Source organism: Rasamsonia emersonii (assembly GCF_000968595.1).
Source record: "Rasamsonia emersonii CBS 393.64 chromosome Unknown ctg1118621760347, whole genome shotgun sequence".
NCBI lineage: Eukaryota > Fungi > Ascomycota > Eurotiomycetes > Eurotiales > Trichocomaceae > Rasamsonia > Rasamsonia emersonii.
This window is the reverse complement of record NW_013563063.1, coordinates 39665-57196: the sequence shown is the minus strand read 5'-3', so window position 1 is coordinate 57196 and position 17532 is coordinate 39665. Positions and strand designations below refer to the sequence as shown.

At 47.5% G+C, this 17532-nt stretch overlaps 7 protein-coding genes across 7 annotated transcripts; 2 read left to right on the top strand and 5 right to left on the bottom strand.

Annotated features, from left to right (window-relative positions):
* T310_5948 (Uncharacterized protein) lies at positions 1–1220 on the bottom strand (the record flags this gene model as incomplete). Its single annotated transcript, XM_013471228.1, has 5 exons — positions 1–394; positions 478–851; positions 911–987; positions 1031–1047; positions 1084–1220. Coding segments are annotated over 5 exons (999 nt in total), but the record flags the coding sequence as incomplete, so codon positions are not given.
* Positions 1221–3057: 1837 nt separating this feature from the next.
* T310_5947 (uncharacterized protein) lies at positions 3058–3512 on the bottom strand (the record flags this gene model as incomplete). The annotated part of the gene is made up of 2 exons (XM_013471227.1): positions 3058–3124; positions 3178–3512. The coding sequence occupies 2 exons, from the start codon at positions 3510–3512 to the stop codon at positions 3058–3060; spliced, it is 402 nt and encodes a 133-aa protein (XP_013326681.1).
* Positions 3513–4262: 750 nt separating this feature from the next.
* T310_5946 (Uncharacterized protein) lies at positions 4263–5915 on the bottom strand (the record flags this gene model as incomplete). The annotated part of the gene is made up of 8 exons (XM_013471226.1): positions 4263–4499; positions 4552–4671; positions 4726–4982; positions 5131–5174; positions 5215–5474; positions 5607–5613; positions 5672–5748; positions 5868–5915. 8 exons carry the CDS (start codon positions 5913–5915, stop codon positions 4263–4265), a joined length of 1050 nt encoding a protein of 349 aa, XP_013326680.1.
* Positions 5916–8384: 2469 nt separating this feature from the next.
* T310_5945 (uncharacterized protein) lies at positions 8385–9096 on the bottom strand (the record flags this gene model as incomplete). The annotated part of the gene is made up of 2 exons (XM_013471225.1): positions 8385–8456; positions 8572–9096. The coding sequence occupies 2 exons, from the start codon at positions 9094–9096 to the stop codon at positions 8385–8387; spliced, it is 597 nt and encodes a 198-aa protein (XP_013326679.1).
* A 1307-nt stretch (positions 9097–10403) lies between these two features.
* On the top strand, positions 10404–12064 carry T310_5944 (Transposase; the record flags this gene model as incomplete). Its single annotated transcript, XM_013471224.1, has 3 exons — positions 10404–10442; positions 10996–11211; positions 11339–12064. 3 exons carry the CDS (start codon positions 10404–10406, stop codon positions 12062–12064), a joined length of 981 nt encoding a protein of 326 aa, XP_013326678.1.
* Positions 12065–12820: 756 nt separating this feature from the next.
* T310_5943 (Uncharacterized protein) lies at positions 12821–15501 on the top strand (the record flags this gene model as incomplete). The annotated part of the gene is made up of 3 exons (XM_013471223.1): positions 12821–13271; positions 13424–14204; positions 14271–15501. The coding sequence occupies 3 exons, from the start codon at positions 12821–12823 to the stop codon at positions 15499–15501; spliced, it is 2463 nt and encodes an 820-aa protein (XP_013326677.1).
* Positions 15502–16068: 567 nt separating this feature from the next.
* Positions 16069–17120, bottom strand: T310_5942 (NmrA family transcriptional regulator; the record flags this gene model as incomplete). Its single annotated transcript, XM_013471222.1, has 4 exons — positions 16069–16406; positions 16465–16672; positions 16738–16896; positions 16947–17120. The coding sequence occupies 4 exons, from the start codon at positions 17118–17120 to the stop codon at positions 16069–16071; spliced, it is 879 nt and encodes a 292-aa protein (XP_013326676.1).
* Between the last annotated feature and the right edge of the window lie 412 nt (positions 17121–17532).

The window sequence follows — 17532 nt, the reverse complement described above, 5'->3', positions numbered from 1 at the left end:
TCGATGATGATGATGATGACGTTGACCATGTCTATGTCCATGTCCATGTCTATCAGCAGGTCGGCTAGGATGACTCGTCATGATCGGAAAATGGTTGTTGTTTGAGTTGTATATCGTGCTGGACCCTCGCAGAGGATGTTGATGCTGTCTGAGGCCCGGCTTGATGTTGCTGCTGCTGCGACGGCGACCACTCTCGAGCTCGTACGAAGGAGGGTCTGCAGACCAATACTCGCGACAGAAGATGGGTCCCAGCGTAGGGAGGCAGGCGATAACGATGCCGATGGCCATCTCTGATCCGGTGAGGATCAATTCTTCCAATACGCAGAGGGTGAAATCGTGATCGACGCGGCAGTTTAGAAGTTTGATAACGCGGGATAAATCGACGCCGAAGATGCTAGCAGCCGTTATATTCAGCAAATAGAGTTAAAAAAAAGGAAAAGAAAAGAAAAGAAAAGAAAAGGGCAGCAGCAGGCCTACCTCACCACAAGCGCAAAACTAACCGTCACATGAATCTTCTCCTGCGCAGTCATCTCCGGACACCAGGCCCATGGCAATGGTAGTAACACAACAAGCACATCCAGCACCGTGTTCAACGAGACGGCCGCCAGTCCAGCCGCATCCTGGTTGGCGCAGACCCCGTGGATGGTCTTGTCCCACGTAAACCGGGCGGGCCAGCAGATACTCGCCGCGGTGGCGACGCTGGCGACGAAGAAGAAGACGACGACCATGGCGCACAGCAACGAGACGCGGCAGAAGGCCGTGGAGGGGAACATTTGCACGTGGATGTGGAGGATGGCTAGTCGGTAGCTTGTGACGGAGATGGGCCAGAAGAACTGGGAGATGAAAAATGTCTGCAGTAATTAATGTATGAGCAACCAGTCCTCAGGACAGTTCTCTAGCTACAACTAACCTTTAGTGCGATCGCCCGCTGCGACTCGCTGACTTGATCGAGGCGAAGCCCAATGCCACCATGGACAGTCCCTTCATCTATCAGCTGGTTTCACTGACGATATCGTCTTGTCGTACGTACCGATCAGAGTGTCAATACTGTATCCGATCAGCGCTACCAGCGCAATCACACACAAAATCCCATGAACCGCATCCCGTCGACGGGCAATAGAAACGGCATAAAAACGGAGACCCGTGACCGCAACGCTGACCAGGTTGAGGAGAATATACGCGACAACCAGACCGATCTGGTTCCCTTGGAGGTGTGTCATGTCTGTTTGCAGCAGCTTTGCAAATTTTTTAACTTGCTACCCCCCTCAGACTAATTGTAGGCGCCATCCCCAGGGACACCACGGAATCAGGAGGACAGAGGAGGGAAGAAGAGTTGCGAAGCTATCGCAAGTTTCGCTAAAGGTTGAGTTAGAGATTGGAATCGGCAGAGATGAGATCTCTGCAGGATGAGTCGGTTGCATACTACCTAATATATACTATTTTACTATTTTACTATTAGCATGATCCGTTCGGCAGTCAGGACGTGCTAGCCAGTATACTGCATGCAGAGCATCCTGCATGCATGCGTTACTTAGTTAGTGGTCAAGGCTGTCGTGCATGGCAAGGCACCTGCAGAAATGCCTTGCGCTGCCACGTCCTGGACTACAGTAGTAGTAAGTTAGTAACCGGTGTCATTCACTTCGGCTAATGCGCGTGGGGGCGTGTTGGCTGCAGAGGCGAAGCCATCCATGATCCATCAATGGCAGCTAGCTGGATAGACGCCAATACGGGACGAGCATAGGTAGGTATATGTCCGGTACAATACGATACCGCATACGCTGTCTGTGTGTTGTTGGCGAGGGGTCAGCATCAGCAAGCGCGCTACGCTATGTTTCAAGTTTGACACGCGGCTAGCATAGTAGCATATTTTTAGAACTAACTTTTGCATTTTTTCTATTATCGGTAGGCACTTAGTGTAGGGACATACAATCTGAGGAAAAGACAGCGCCTAACGAGGGCAGACTTACCAATAGCGATGGAATATCCCGTCGCCACAAAATAACGACATGGAGTGTGATTGGTTCAATGGCTAATATCATTAGACAGGAAGATAGGAAGATTAGGTAGGTTCTGTTTCATCGGCGCATGGATACAACAATCAATCAAACAATCATTCACATGAAATAACTTTATTCCTTTTCTCCGAATAGTACACCACACCGCCTATCAGCACGAGTATATTCAACAACGACGAATCTTCTAGTTAGAAGGATTTTTAGTTCTTGAGCCACGATCGAATGCCAAAAAAAAAACTACCACCTTGCAGTACTGTACATACATACGGCGGCTATTTCTCCTCAAGTTCAGCCTCCGTGTCAGCCTCGCTCCCATCTTCACCGATTCACCCTTTTAATAACGAAACCTCGTGTAACACCAACTCTGAAGATATATTAGACGACAGGTTTATTCTCCTGCTGACGTACTCCGGATACGCGGTTCTGCTGGCTCTTGTTCAGCTCCTTTGCTTCCACGTATGCCTGCCTATGCTATGCTAGGCAGAGTTGCAGAATTATAGAATCTATGAGTCATGATGACCTGACGCGATACAATACGACTCGGCGTTCCTGCTGCTGCTGTGTTTTTGCCGTGATGACGGTGCAACGTCTTTATCTTTATACGACTTGTTGGCCGCATGCGGTAAATATCGGCGCGAAGGATTGTATTACTATCGGGAAAGAGACTGCAGGTACAATCCTTGCGAAGAAGTCAGATTACTCCGCGAAAGATTTGCCAGGGTAATTCACTTCGAAAGTAGCCTGCTGCTGCTTGTCATCATCGAGCGAGAGACCTGTCACAGGACATTGCTCTATTTGAGCAGGAGAAAATGAATATATATATGCATGACAGCGACAGCAACACCAGAATGTGCCAGAATATGGCAGGAATAAATAATGACAGCAAGACGAAACACCAAACCAAGTATGCGCATGTAGGTTGATATCAGGACCTTAACGGCAGAATTGAAAATCACAACCAAGAAATGACAAAAGAACCGAAATAGTAGTAATGTACATACATACAACAAGATAAATATACAAATGTGCAGGTTTCCGAATATCAAACAGCTAGCTTATCAACCTTGAACCCAGCAAACGATATATACAATGCAGGTGCAAACCTCTTCCTGTCAATATATTTTCCTCGCACGTCTATTACGCAGGCTCCTGTCCATCGTACGGAGGAGCTTGCCCCTCCACATCGTTACCCAGGGCAATTAACGGATCCGGATTCGGCACAGGTTCAGGAGCAGGAACAGGCTCAGGCGCGGGCTCAGGAGCCGGCGGCGGCGCAACAACGCACTCGGGCATCTGGAACGGATCCGGACTGGGAATGCATCTCTCCCAGCAGTTGTCTGCCACCACGTGCGGGTTCGTGGCCTGGTCCTCGCACCAGTAGATGATGTTGTAGCGGAGGCGGAGGTCGCGGCCGCAGAAGTAACCTGTGCCAGGGCAGTTGGTTTGCGCGGCGACTAGGCCCAGGCTGGTGAGGAGGTAGAGAAGAGGGGCTTTCATCTTGACTAGGTGGCTGTATCTAGCTGGTTTGCGCTGTTCTGAATGGGTCGTCAGTCGAACGTTCAATATTGTCAAGATAAATGAACGGGAATCACTAACTGAAAGAGTTCACGGAATAATGTACCTATTTATTTAACAGGTGATTGGCCCAGACGTATCTGAGCAAATAAGCATGTATCGAGCCCCGGTCGTAGGAACGAACGACGTTGGTGCTCTCTCAGCACGAGAAAAAGGCGAAAAAAAAAGTGAAAGATGGAAACGCCACGCTCTTAATAGGGAGAGAGTGAGGCAACTGTGCCAACCTTTGGCGCAAGTCCTGGCGTAGTCCAGGCAGAACAGAAGAAGAAAAGATCGATTACGAAGCATGTGCAATCGAAGTACGGATGCGGTCCGGGGACGGAGACTCCCGTTCGTCTGAGGGATTAGCGGGTCTTGGCGGTGGGTCTATCAGGTGATGTCACGTGAGGGTGCTGCTTGTAAAGAATAAGTTGATGAGGAAAGGAGTTGAAAAAAAAAAAGTCAACTATTTAAGAAGTACTTTAAGAAGCTAGGAATCATTTAAAAAGCAACTAATCAATCCAGATTCAGCAAAAAATGATTTCACCCCCTACAAAAACAGTACTCCGTACAGAGCACTCTGTATGTGATGGACCCACCACAGCCAAGAGATCCTAATCAGATAACTACCAAGATGACCTGAACCTGCAATTCTAGTTAATTACATGCAAGACCAAAAAAAAGTCCTCCTCATCAGTCCTCCGGCTTTTGCCCATAAATAACATAGAGGTTCGAATAGCTATGAATCGACGGATCCTTGATCTCCTTCCGCGCCCCAGTCAGCAAAACCTCCACCTCCTCCCTTTTCCAGTTCAGGTACCGCGTCAGCAGTGCATACGTATAAGGTCCCATGGCATCTAGCGTGTTGTGCTGGTGGTAAATACCGATTTCTTTCGGTTTGGGGTCTTTTGGCCAGGAGCCATGTGGCAGCTACGTATATGCACTCAGCAGGATTTTTTTTTGAATTACGATAGGGACATACCTTATATGTCTCCTGCTTGACATTTTTGAAACCTGCTTTTTCCATCCTCTCCTTCCACGTTGTGATAGTAGCCATGCTTTTCCCGAATTTGTTAGCAGCCTCGTGTATGAGATCGACTACCTTTGATGTCAGCTTTCAGACACGTATGATCATCAGAAATGGCAGGTCGACTACCTTTGAAAAGTGTTCAGCCTTCGTATGCGTCCCATCGTCGGAGGAAAACTCCACTTGCATAGACTTCATTTCTAGAAATCCTTCAGGTGACAAGTTCCTGAAGCATTGCGCGAAAAGTCGATCGTGGTCGCGAATGGACCCTTCCAATTCACGGCCGTGGATAAAGTCGAATGGCCTGGAGAAGTTCCATTCTTCCTCGAAGTTGTCGATCTCGAATCTGCAGTTGGGTGGCACCCTAACAATAGGCATGTGAGAGACTATCTCTCAGCCGTAAAAGGAAAGAAAGAAGGCGCGGGAAGAGGTGAAGGGGTAAAATCGTCATGCAGGTTGTATGGGGCTGAGATCAGTTCCTGGACGCTCAATATCAGTACATTGCCCGAGAAAGAAGATATATGGCTTACTTACCAATGACCTCAGCCTGGGGATTCATACTATCCACGCTATCAGTCCTAGATATAGATGTAGATGTACCGAAATCAATTTTCTTACTCTGCAAAATCAATCGCCCAAATGCCAGTCCCCGTTCCGAGATCCAACACCTTCTGTGGATTTTTTAGCGGAGCGCGGTGCAGTTCACCACCGAGACAGAGATTGTAGATATGGTAGGACTGCATTATTAGCCACAACCATAAGATGAATAACCACAAGGGTGACACTGGTTGGCCTACCAAGTCCAGTCGATCTTGCTCATCTTTATCATTTGGCTTTCCAGATGAAATCAGTAAGAAATAGAAAAAGTCTACATGTATCTTGCACCAGGTTCAGTAGCTTACCAGTATATATTACCCCTGGTGGTAGGCATGGTATCGGCGACCGTTCTACCAGACGATTCAAATCCGCCTTTATTCGATAATTAACACATTCAGTATATCTCTACTAACCTCGTACCTTGATAAATCATCAGCTAAGAGATTTTGAAAGATAGTGTAAATGGAACCGGACTCACACGTAGTTCTTTACGCTCGAAGCAAGGGAGGTCTTGTCGCAGAGATTACCCAGCCTGACACTGTGGTGAGCAATGGACTAGCAGCGATGTATAGCACCCACGAGCTCTCAACTGCGGAATCCGTGTCATCTGCAACTTCCTGGGAGATCCATCATCAGTGCTCAGAGAGTTAGAAAAGACGGGTTGCCAGATATACCTCCTCCAGAGCAGTTGCAACGGGTTGATCATGGGCGTCGTCAGTCATGATTAATGACTGGAGTGTGATTACTTGTCCTCTGGATAGCAATGGAAGCCTGGAAAATCTGGGAGATTCAGGCAATTAAGGGTTATTTCAGCGTTGTCTGGTCTATCTGTACCGGATTGTCTTCCCTGTCCACTAATGCAAGCTAAACGATACCACTGTGGCACTTGCCATAGTAGTGTGATGCAAGCTGTAGAAAACAGAAGGCGTCATGGATGTATCCTTTTCCATCCGGAAATAGCTATCAAAGCTTCACGATCTCTGAGAATTTCTTAAGGAATAATTTGAATGAAAAAAGTTGGACTAATTTCTTGAATACGTAGTCTACCTTCTAACCTGAGGCATCGTTCATACGGTCATGTCACTATGCATATCGCAACAGGAGAGCTTCGTTGAGAAAAAAAAAGATGTCTCTGATTACCCGACGAGCAGGGTAATTGCATACGTGTCAATGCTCAATCTCATCTAGCAAGTCTCAGCTGCCCATTAATACTGACTCTGCTGGACGATAGGTTACACAAGATGAAATCATAGTTCACTCTAGTTCACTCTTGCAGGGTGGGGAGAAAGATACTACTTGGTAGTTTCCACAGCTCCGCCATGTCTAGTTCTAAATAACACGTCATATTAATGGCTATAGTGATAGTCCCTAGCTACCTAGGGAGCTTCTATCTCCCAGAGTACTAATATTGATAATAGCAGAAGTCGAAGCCTGTGATATCAACGCGATTCGCTGGTGCTATCTCCCGATTCGGAAAGGAATTAAATTGATTGAGTTTGCCTTTCTAATATCAGACATAGATGTTGCTGACACAGCATAGTCAAGTATTGCCAATCATTGTCTTGGGATAGCCTCTGGAGTCTCGTTCTTTTAATGTTTTAAGATTATTGCTTTGGTTTGTCTAGTTTAGTCGAAATATTTGGCTGTGAAAACACTTAAAAGCTTCCTATACAGTACACAAAATGTTTCACAGTAGCGGAGGGAGTAGCGTCTGGAAGGTCAAAACTGCATGCGTGTGCCTCACGAGAATATAGTCATCTGCAGTCCTGTTAAGCATGCTGGCAGCAGGGGCTAACAAGATTCACAAGGATGATAATAAAGCAATGCCAGAACATCAGACCCATAGAGGACCCATTTTGTCGACATCGAGGGTCACCACGGCTATGTTGTGCTCAGCCTGTGTATACTAGCCATAAATTACAAAACATTGCGTAAGACTCATCCAAAGAAAGTGCACAGATGCATAATTCTGGTCGTGTCCTGCTGCCTTTTTTTCTCAGTGACTTGTCGGGTTTGATTCCTCTTGTTTTGATTTGCGAAGAGCGCGTATTGTATCCACAGTAGAGAGTAGCTGAATGATCCTCTGAGAAGTTCTTGTACATCACAAACTGCATCCAATACAGCAGTGATATTATGTATTTCTCCAGTAATCTTGCGCCTTTCTCTGGACAATAGATAGTGCTGAGAAATCAAGCAGTTGAGATTACATATCCACTCGCCTCAGCTTGCACTGATAATATATAAACAGCTCCATGCTGCTGTCATCGCATCCTTATCAACTGACAGTTCTGGTTACGGAAAGCTGCATGGCGCTGGGTTGCACAACCGGCGGTGTCTAGCATCGAGATCATCGGCGGCTGATCCGCAGGTTTGTTGTACCGCAGCATGCAGGTACATATGATCTGTGATGGTATGGCACAAATGGAGCCGAGAAGCTCTTCTCTGGTTGTAGCGTGTTGTTGAATATTGATCATTTGGATTGAGAGAAATTCCTGCTGCACTCTTGTTATGTGAGCTAGCACTATTGCTGATCAGAGTGTCTTGTTTACCAAATCAGGGGATGCCATTGTGTTGTTGCGCAGTACTTTTGTCCGTTGTCATCATCAGCAGGATGAAGGATGAGGTGGTGTGGCACGTGTCCTCGTCGGTCGTCAACCAGCAGCCCTGGTGGACTGGTTTGCGGAGACTCCAAAGAGCGAGGAGACGTGGGAGTTTGTCATGCCGCACGAGCGACCACCAGCTTGTCATGTGACAGGACGAGCTGGCGGAAATGTAGCAGATAGGATTCGCGTATGCGAGCAATCTGGTGTTTCGCGCGTACAAGACGAATCTGCCGGAGGAGGTATCGACCAGGGTACCGCAAGGCTAAGAATGACACTGTATTGGGTATAAATGTAATCAAACAGATATACCCGGATACCAGGAATAAAAAATAACCAAAAACCGGACAAGAACGAACGAAAAGAAAGAGACAAAAGTGCAGAAATTCCTTTAGAGAAAATTGCACCTCAAATAGGCACTGCAATACAAGATCGCTCGTATGGACCATGAATTCATTTCCGCCGTATATATAGGCCTATATAAAACCGAAAGACAGACACGACCCAAACTCCCGCCCTGCCCAAAAATCCAGAGAAGAGTCGATAGGAGATAGGAGAATTCATTCACTCGTGTATATATATTCATTCAATTCATTCATCGATTCCGGGCTGCGCGTGCCTTTTTCCTAGGTCGTCGACGTTGCTAGCTTCTCCTGATTCTGTCTGCATAAGGCAGAAAAAGACACTTATTAGTACCATGCATAATAATCGGTCTCAGTCGAATCAAGCGGCTTATTAGGAGTATGAGGTAGGTAGGGATAGGGATTGATTACCGCACGGATCCGCCCGCATACCTATTCGCGTTGCCATGCCCATCGCCATGGTTCCCAGCGTAGGCATCGCCTTCATCATAATTATAGTCGTAATGCTCACTATAGTTGTAGTCGTAGTTGCCGCCGCCGCTGTAGTCGTCATAGCCGTAATTGCCATTGCCATTGTGGCCGTAGCCGTTGTTGGGACCCTGTCTCGATCTCCTGCCCCAGTTCCCCGTCGCACTGCTGTTGTTATTGCTGCTGTATAACTGCGATCCCCTTCCTCCACCGACGGCACTGCTCCGGCTGCTTTCTGCCCCCATGCCTTTCCCAGAGGGTGATATGCCGCTCACGGACTCGGCATACGCGAACTCGTGCGTTCGCTGCCGTACCTGCCGCATGTACAGCTCCTGCTCGCGTGATCGTGGTCGAGTCATGGGATTCTCGTCCTGTTTGCCCAGGTAGTGCGAGAAGGCGACCAGAATGGTCACCGCCAGGGCGGAGACGGCGAGGGCGATGACGATGATGGCGGATGGGCTGAGGCCGGCCATGTTGCGTCGTGTTCAGAGTCTTGGCTTGCCGGAGGCAAGGCAAGATAGAAGAATAACAGCAACGATAATAATTTTTTTTTAAAAAAAATAAAAATTCCAGCAGATAAATAGGTAAGTGGTGGTTGATCGATGATGGATGGATGGCTCGGATAATGCTGGCACGACGGAGTGGAGTGGGTTTCAGATAAGCCGGTTCGATAAGCTGAAAGTACTGCCTCTTAATCGACGCTCAAATTCGACATATCATATAACAGGATCCTCCCTTGGATGGGTGTAGACGCGGTGGTCATGATTATTTCTGCAGGGAAAGTAAGTAGGGTGTATGGCACGGAAAATCGGACTGGAGAAGAAAAAAAAAAGGCATACGTATGCAGTCCACGAATAAATACGCACACGTACGTACCTAGGTACAGGCTGAGACTATGGGGAAGGGTACCATAGGTATGAGACGGAGGCCTGAGCCTTACGGACCTGCGTAATCCAAGTGGAGGCCGGAACGGGGCCTAATTAATTTAATTAATCGACATGGGGAGGGGAACGGACGAAAGCTTGTCTGTGGCAGCGTGGGTACGCCATATATGGCGGGACATGCCTGCATGGGCCGGAGCATAGCATATTATAGAGGCACGAGAGAATCACCGCCCAGGGAGATTTATACGCAGTACCTGGTCGTGCCCAGAGACGGTTGTCGAAGCACCTGACAGCAGAGGAATCAAGGGATGCCTCATGCCAGGTGACAACGTCCTGTCAGCTGCTCTCTCGTCGGCATGCAGGCATTCGCCCGGCCCCGATTGGGCGAGGCGGGGCAGCGTGCTGGCTGAGGCATTATTTCGCAACTCCGGAGTCCCTGATTGGACACTTTGGCTGGGTGCGTTCCAGGGTTCCTGCGCGTCCTCCATTGGCCGGTTGCTGGCCGATCGATTCGATGCGATTCTCTGTTCGCGCAGCCCTAAGCCCTGGGAATGTCTGCCCCTCATCTTCATTAGCTGGAGGTTTATTCTTAGCACTCGGCCCACTCACACGTAGCCCGTCCCGACCAGCAGGGCTGTTGCCGGATCTAGCTTAGCGCGATGGACAGGCTGTCCACCACTGTGCTAATGTTATTCTCGAATAATGCACCGTATAATGCACATTTTATTCTCTGAATCAGCTGTTGCATTAATCCATGGATTTCCCTTTTGAGTTATGTCACTCTCTTTACTATCTCGTATATCTCTTGTAATGGATTGCTCTCTTATCATGGAAGCGCAATGCTGCGGATTAGTCACCATTTCCTGTATAAATTACGTAAGCATACCGGAACAAACATGCCTGAGGCACCTAGTCGTGCCTTAGGCATCTATCCGGTAGGTACATACCTAGTAGGGAACTACATGTAGCTTCCTGTCTTATAATTTTTCCCTGCGACTCCTTCCTTTTAAACAACAATCTCTCGACAGAATCACTAACGTAGTTCCCGGTTAACCCGAACACCCGGTTGACCCGAACACCCGTCCGCACCCACGAATAACTATACTCTCTATCAATTTTTCAACGCGCCACCATGCCACCAAAAACGCGTCAAAATTCGAGAAATTTGGTGCAGCAGGAAGGTCGAATCCTATTGGCTATTTCTGCTATAAAAAAATCGCGAGAAACCGCTAACTATTCGCGCAGCAGCGCGTCTATATGGTGTTCCTCTTACTACTTTACATAACCGGCTTTCTGGCACCACTGCAAAGATCGAGACATATTCAGGTCGGCATAAATTGACAATTACTGAGGATGAGACGCTTCTACAATGGATATTGTCTCGGGATAGGCGTGGAATGCCTCCTTGACCAGCTGCTATACGAGATATGGCCAATATTTTTGCTTTCTGAGCGCAGTCCGGCAGATACTTAACTCCATGTTGGCAAGAACTGGGTTTCTACCTTTGTCAACTGCAATGAGGAGCTTAAAACACAATATTCGCGACGATATAACTACCAGCATGCCAAATGTGAGGATCCAAAGGTTATCAGCGAATGGTTTGACTGTGTACAAAGCACTATTCAACAATATGGAATCCTTATTGAGGATATCTACAAATTTGATGAGACAGGCTTTGCAATGGGCTTAATTGCTACTGCAAGGGTAGTTACTGGAGCAGAGACATCTGGTCGTCCACCTCTTCTACAGCTTGGGAACAAGGAATGGGTGACCGTCATTGAATCAGTCAATTCAGCAGGATGGGTACTACCACCGTGTATTATTTTCAAAGGGAAGACTTATCTCCAGGCCTGGTATGAGACAGGCTTACCACACGACTGGAGAATTGAGAAAAGTCCTAATGGGTGGACTACAGACGAGATTGGTATATCATGGCTTCAAAATCACTTCATCCCACATACAAATGCTCGGACAAAGGGTAAAATATCGACTATTGGTCCTTGATGGGCATCGCAGCCATCTAACGCCTCAATTCGATCGCATCTGTGCCCAGAATAATATTATACCAATCTGTATGCCTCCTCACTCGTCTCATCTCCTGCAGCCTCTCGATGTTAGCTGTTTTGCGGTTCTAAAGCGTGCATATGTTCGCCTTATGGGAAATAATATGCTGCTTGGAATCAATCATATCGACAAGCTAGATTTCCTCGAAGCATACCCAAAAGCTCATACGGAAGCCTTTAAATCAGAAAATATCAAAAATGGCTTCGCAGCGACTGGATTAGTGCCATTTCAACCAGATCGGGTCCTTCAACAGCTCAATATACAGCTTAAGACCCCTACACCACCTGGAAGCCGTGCCGGCACTATCCCAACCAACTGGGTACCAGAGACGCCTCATAATATTGTTGATTACAGCATCAAGCAGCTACGATCAAGGCCTCCTCCGAGCCCTACAGATGCAGCTTTAAATCAGCTTATCAAGGGCTGTCAATTAGCCATGAATAAGTGCTGTCATTCTTGCAAAGGAAAATCACGATCTACGGGCTGCAAATGAGAAGCAGAAGCAAAAGCGTAAGCGATCGACCAATCAAATAGCTCATGAAGGGGGTCTTTCAATTCAGGAAGCGCAGGCTCTTGTTCAAAATCGAATTTCAGATGAAAATCAGGTGCCGCAGGCTATGGCCACACCAGCCGCAGAGGCAGCTTCTGCACCTCATACGCGCGCACCGCGCCGAAGTGTACTAACTGTGGAACTATTGGGCATATACGGACTCGATGCCAAAATCGCTCTAATCCATGATTTTTGTATATAATTGGCGTTTTGGGTAGATAATACAGCTTCAAGTTCTATATAGTATTCGTGGGTGCGGGTGGGTGTTCGGGTCAACCGGGTGTTCGGGTTAACCGGGAATTACGTTATATGAGAGCTTTATCGGATGGAATACTTCAACTATTACAGAATTCCTCGAAGTGACCTTATGCACTCGTGTCTGCATTTGTCCGCAATGAACCCTCACGTTGAACTAAATGCTACTCATCAGAATGAGCGTCCGGGGTGTCTTGCGTCTTCTGCTGCGCGAGGCGCACCCCGCACGATCGGGCTGCGCGAGGCTGACCAACTCGGGCAGTGACGACCTTCGCGAGGCTGAACTCGCTCGCAGATCAAATCTCTTCCAAGTTCAAGGCCTGGCTCTCTATTGACACTTCCTGTCAAGCTGTCGTTAATGCTTGAGAATACCTGATCGTTGGCTTTTTCCTGTTAAGCACATCTTCGTCTTGCATTTCTTGACGATCCCGAATCCCCGTGATCATGGCGGAGGCACTTGCAGCAATAGGCGCCGTGGCCAGTATTGTCCAGCTTGTCGACTTTGGCAACAGAGTGCTTCGTCGTCTCAATGAATACCGCTCCAAGGCCGGGGACCTCCCAGACTCCTTCCACCAGATTGCAACTGATTTACCGCTCCTGATTCACACCTTGGAAATAACAAAGGATGCTATCGATGGTGGACGAATCGATGAGAAGACAGAAAAGGCATTGTCTCCTGTGATCGATGCTTGCCAGAAGCAAGTAGAAGAACTCAATCAGCTTCTTGAGAGGATCCTACCAACGGGAGACTCGTGGAGGAATAAGACAGCGGCCGCCCTGAAAAGCGTGCAGAAGGAGTCCAATGTCGAGAAAATACAGTCAGCCATCAGAGGCCGTCTACAGACTTTGACACATTATCACGCAACTGCCTCCTCCACCGCATTGGCACAGAAAGGTAGGATTCTCCTTATACGCCACTGTTGAGACCACCTTGTCTCAGTCAACAGCACAGCGCACATCACTCAATGTGTCATACTCTGAGATATTTTTCATTAACTATCCCTTTGTTTTCTTTTCTTCTGAGAAACCTGACTGGTTTTATGTCAGATGAAATATTGAGCAAGATCCAGAAGTGGCTTTCTCCCCCCGATCCCTATGTCAACCACAACAAGGCCTTCAAGCAATGTCTGCCTGACACGGGACGCTGGTTTATTGAGGGTTCTCAATATACAGAATGGAAGACAAAACAGGCATCATTCTTGTGGCTTCACGGAATCCCTGGATGTGGTAAGACGATTCTGAGCTCATCCATCATCCAGGATCTCATTCAGCGCTCAAATGACGATCCTACGAATGCGGTCGCATTCTATTACTTTGACTTTAATGACATCCAGAAGCAGCGAGTACAGCCAATGTTGAAGTCGATTGTTGCACAGCTCTCAAAGCAGTGTCAGAAAGTCCCTTCGGCTTTGGAGTCATTATTCTCATCCTGCAATGACGGCAGTCAGGAACCATCCACCGAGGCCCTCTGCTCGACACTGTCTAGAATGATCCCGGACTATTCTAAAGTCCACCTTGTGCTGGATGCCCTGGATGAATGCGCTGAGCGCGAGGATTTGTTGGACACGCTCGAGCAGCTCGCTTCTCTGAATGCGGAGAATTTCCACATGCTGGTCACCAGTCGTGCAGAGCATGACATTGAATTAGCCCTCCGGCCTCTCCTATCAGAGAACTTTATTGTGCCTCTCCAAATCCCTCTCATTAATGAGGACATTCGTCGTTACATTCGTCACCGGTGGTCAAATGACAGATATCTCGAGCGGTGGGAACGAGACCACAGTATTCAAAGAGAAGTTGAAGAGACACTGATGGAAAAGGCAGATGGAATGTAGGTGTACATTGAAGCCCAAATAGCCAAGATGTTTGATCATATATGTTCTGACGGTGAAACCAGGTTTCGCTGGGTTGCGTGTCAGTTAGATTCATTGGGAAAGTGCGTGAATCGTCTCAAGCTCCGAAAGTCATTGCAAACATTGCCTCCAACACTCGATGAGACCTATGAGCGGATTCTTCGCTCCATAGACGAAGACAACGCGCAGTATGCCCTTAGAATCCTGACGTGGCTTGTCTACTCTCAGAAACCACTTCGCCTTGACGAACTAGCGGAAGTAGTCGCGATCGATGTTGAAAACTACGATTTCAACACAGAAGAAGTTCTTCCGGATCCATCTGATGTGATCGCAATATGCTCTAGCCTGGTTGCTATTGGTGAAGATACTGGATATGAAAAATCCTACGTCAAGTTGGCACACTACTCAGTCAAGGAGTATCTAGTGTCAGAACGGATAAAAAATGTCCTGCCAATTTACCATCTTCCAGAGAAGTCCTCCCATGTAAAGATCGGGAAAGGATGCCTGATATATCTGCTGCGGTTTTATGACCAGAACTTGAGTTTTAAGGATCTATGCGCGCAATTTCCGCTAGCCCAATATTCAGCTTTTTACTGGATTGATCACCTGCGATACGCCGAGAGGAATACAGAAGAAATGAATCCCCTCTTCAGGAGGCTTCTCTCCTCAAGCGACTATGTCTTCCGTTATCGCTGGCTGTTCTATTATAGACACGGTTTCGCCAACAGACTCCCGCGCCCGCTTTACCTGGCCGCATTCTTTGGACTCGAGGAACTCGTTCGAGTGTTTCTTGCTGAACATGTGGTCGATGTCAATGAAAAGAACAAATTTGGCACCGCTTTACATGCAGCTTCCGTGGGAAGCTACGTGGGAATAGTGAACGAGCTGATTCAGGCCGGAGCAGATATCAATGTCCGGGATAAATACAAGAATACTGCTTTGCAGAAAGCTTCATATCAGGGCTCCACAAAGATCGTGGAGCTTCTTCTTAGTAGAGGGGCTGATCCAAATTTGCAAGGGGGAAAATATGGCTCTGCCCTATATGCTGCTTCATTCTGGGGCCATCAAGAAATAGTGAAGCTTCTCCTCAGTGCTAGCGCAGACCCAAATTTAGAAGGAGGAGAATATGGCACTGCCCTACAAGCTGCTTCAGCTGGTGGTCATCAAGAAATAGTGAAGCTTCTGCTTGATGCCAGGGCAGACCCAAATTTGCAAGGAGGAGACTATGGCACTGCTCTACAGGGAGCTGTAAATAGCGGGGTGATGATATTGTGAGGCTGCTGAATGTAACTTATCTATCGTGACCTATCTATCTACGGGTTGAAATTACCAACATGACAAACAAGGCCTTCAATTTCATTCATGGAAGAGGCCCTCTCCAGCGGAGATAAAAAGAAGAAAGAGGAAAGGAAGGTAAAGAAATGCTAGAAATAAGGCCGTTACTAGCACTGACTCGAGAACAGCACTGCTTACTGCCTTACTCTGACCATCGAGTGGAAAGGACGTAGTATCCTAAAAGAAGTATAAAAATAAACAGAACTTCGACAGTCGATAAGAGTCTGAAGAACCACGCTTGTCGTATTCCTAGTATCATTACACTTTTCTGAAGCCGGACTGTCCTATCCTAACACTTGGTTGAATTTACCTTTATGCTGAACTATCATTTAGAAAGAAAGAAAAAGAGAGAGAAAGAAACAAAGCCTTTTTTTAGAACTTTTGCTAAACATGTAACCTTTATTTAAGAAGCTAGTCCAACCTGCTACTTGGAGGATACAGGAGGATACAGTAGAGATCTGACAACTCACTTCAATTCAGTTCAGCTCCGGATATTCCTCTATCAACTTATTCAAAAACATCCTTATTTCTCTCCAGAAACTCCCTCCACGTAGTCGGCTCAAAGCCAACATCACCCAGCAGCTCCAAGCTCTCTTCCAACCCTTCACCAGCATAATACCCCGGGTCCTCAATCAAAAGCTGATTTTCGAGCACCACATCCGCCATCGCAGGGGGCAGGAAACTCTTGTATGTCTGTGCATCGACCTGGATGTATCGCGCTCGCTTGCCAGTGGCCTCTTCGAATTCTGCGACGATCCATGGGGGTGTGTAGTACTCTGTGGCAGCGAGGATGCGTGCCCCGAGGAGCTTGGAGGGGTGTTTGAGGGCTGCGAGGACGAATTTTCCTGGAGAACATACACTGTAAGCTTGATCTATCTATCATGTGGTTGGCAGTTCACCTACCCATATCCTCTGCACCATCGAGCAGGGGGAACTTTGCCTCCTTTCCGACAGGGTATACCAAAGTATACACCCCTTCATCATCACGACGCAACATTCCAAACCTGATATAATTCTCCATGTAGTACCCCGGCAGAACAAACGTGCAAGGCACCCCCGTGGCGCGAATGTACTGCTCAACCTGCGCCTTCTGGTCAAAATGTGACACGTGCTTTAGCCGGCCTCCAGAAGCCTCAGTCACGTTTATGAGAGAGAGGAGTATATCAGATGCTGCACGCCGGCCTCTCTGGCGGCGTCGGCGACGTTCTTTCCCTGGACTAGCTCTGCGTTGGGATCACTTGCGTCCCAGGATGGGGTGGTGACGAGGAAGACGGAATGTGAGCCGCTGATTGCTGATGCGAGAGAGGACTTGGAGGTCATGTCTGCCTTTTCAACCTTTGTCAGGTTCGTTTTCACTAGCATTACTGCAGAATTGAGGAGGATACATTTTTCACTTCAACGCCCAGCTTCTGCAACGCCTGCGCCGCCGGCTTTGAGACATTGCGTGTGATAGCACGGATCTTGAACTCCTGAGAGAGAACAGCATCGGCGAGAATGGCGCGGATAACTGAGCCTCCCTGGGTACCGGTTGCTCCGAAGACGGTGATGAGTTTGGACATTGTCTGGATAACTTAATGCAAGCTGTATACATCATACATATATATTGTTTCTGTCAGCCAAGGTCAAACTCAAACTCAGCTGATTCTCAGCACGTCAGAATTCAGTACATATTACGAATCAACATAGCAAGCCTGAATCTGACTATATACGCGTCATGCAATTAGATATTCTGTATTATGTTGGTAGTGGACTAGTCTGCAAGGATTCTCTATTTAGGCCTTCAACGTTGGGAAAGGATCCAGAGATTGTAGAGAGAAAATGCGAGTATTACTTATGTGTCAAACAAACTGGGGCACAAAAGAAAAACCTAGGTTATCTAGCGAACCCCTAGTATGAATGATAGCTGCCGGTTGACATTATGCTTTGCATTTCGATGTTATTGTACTGTTCGAATATGAGTTACAAAGGTCT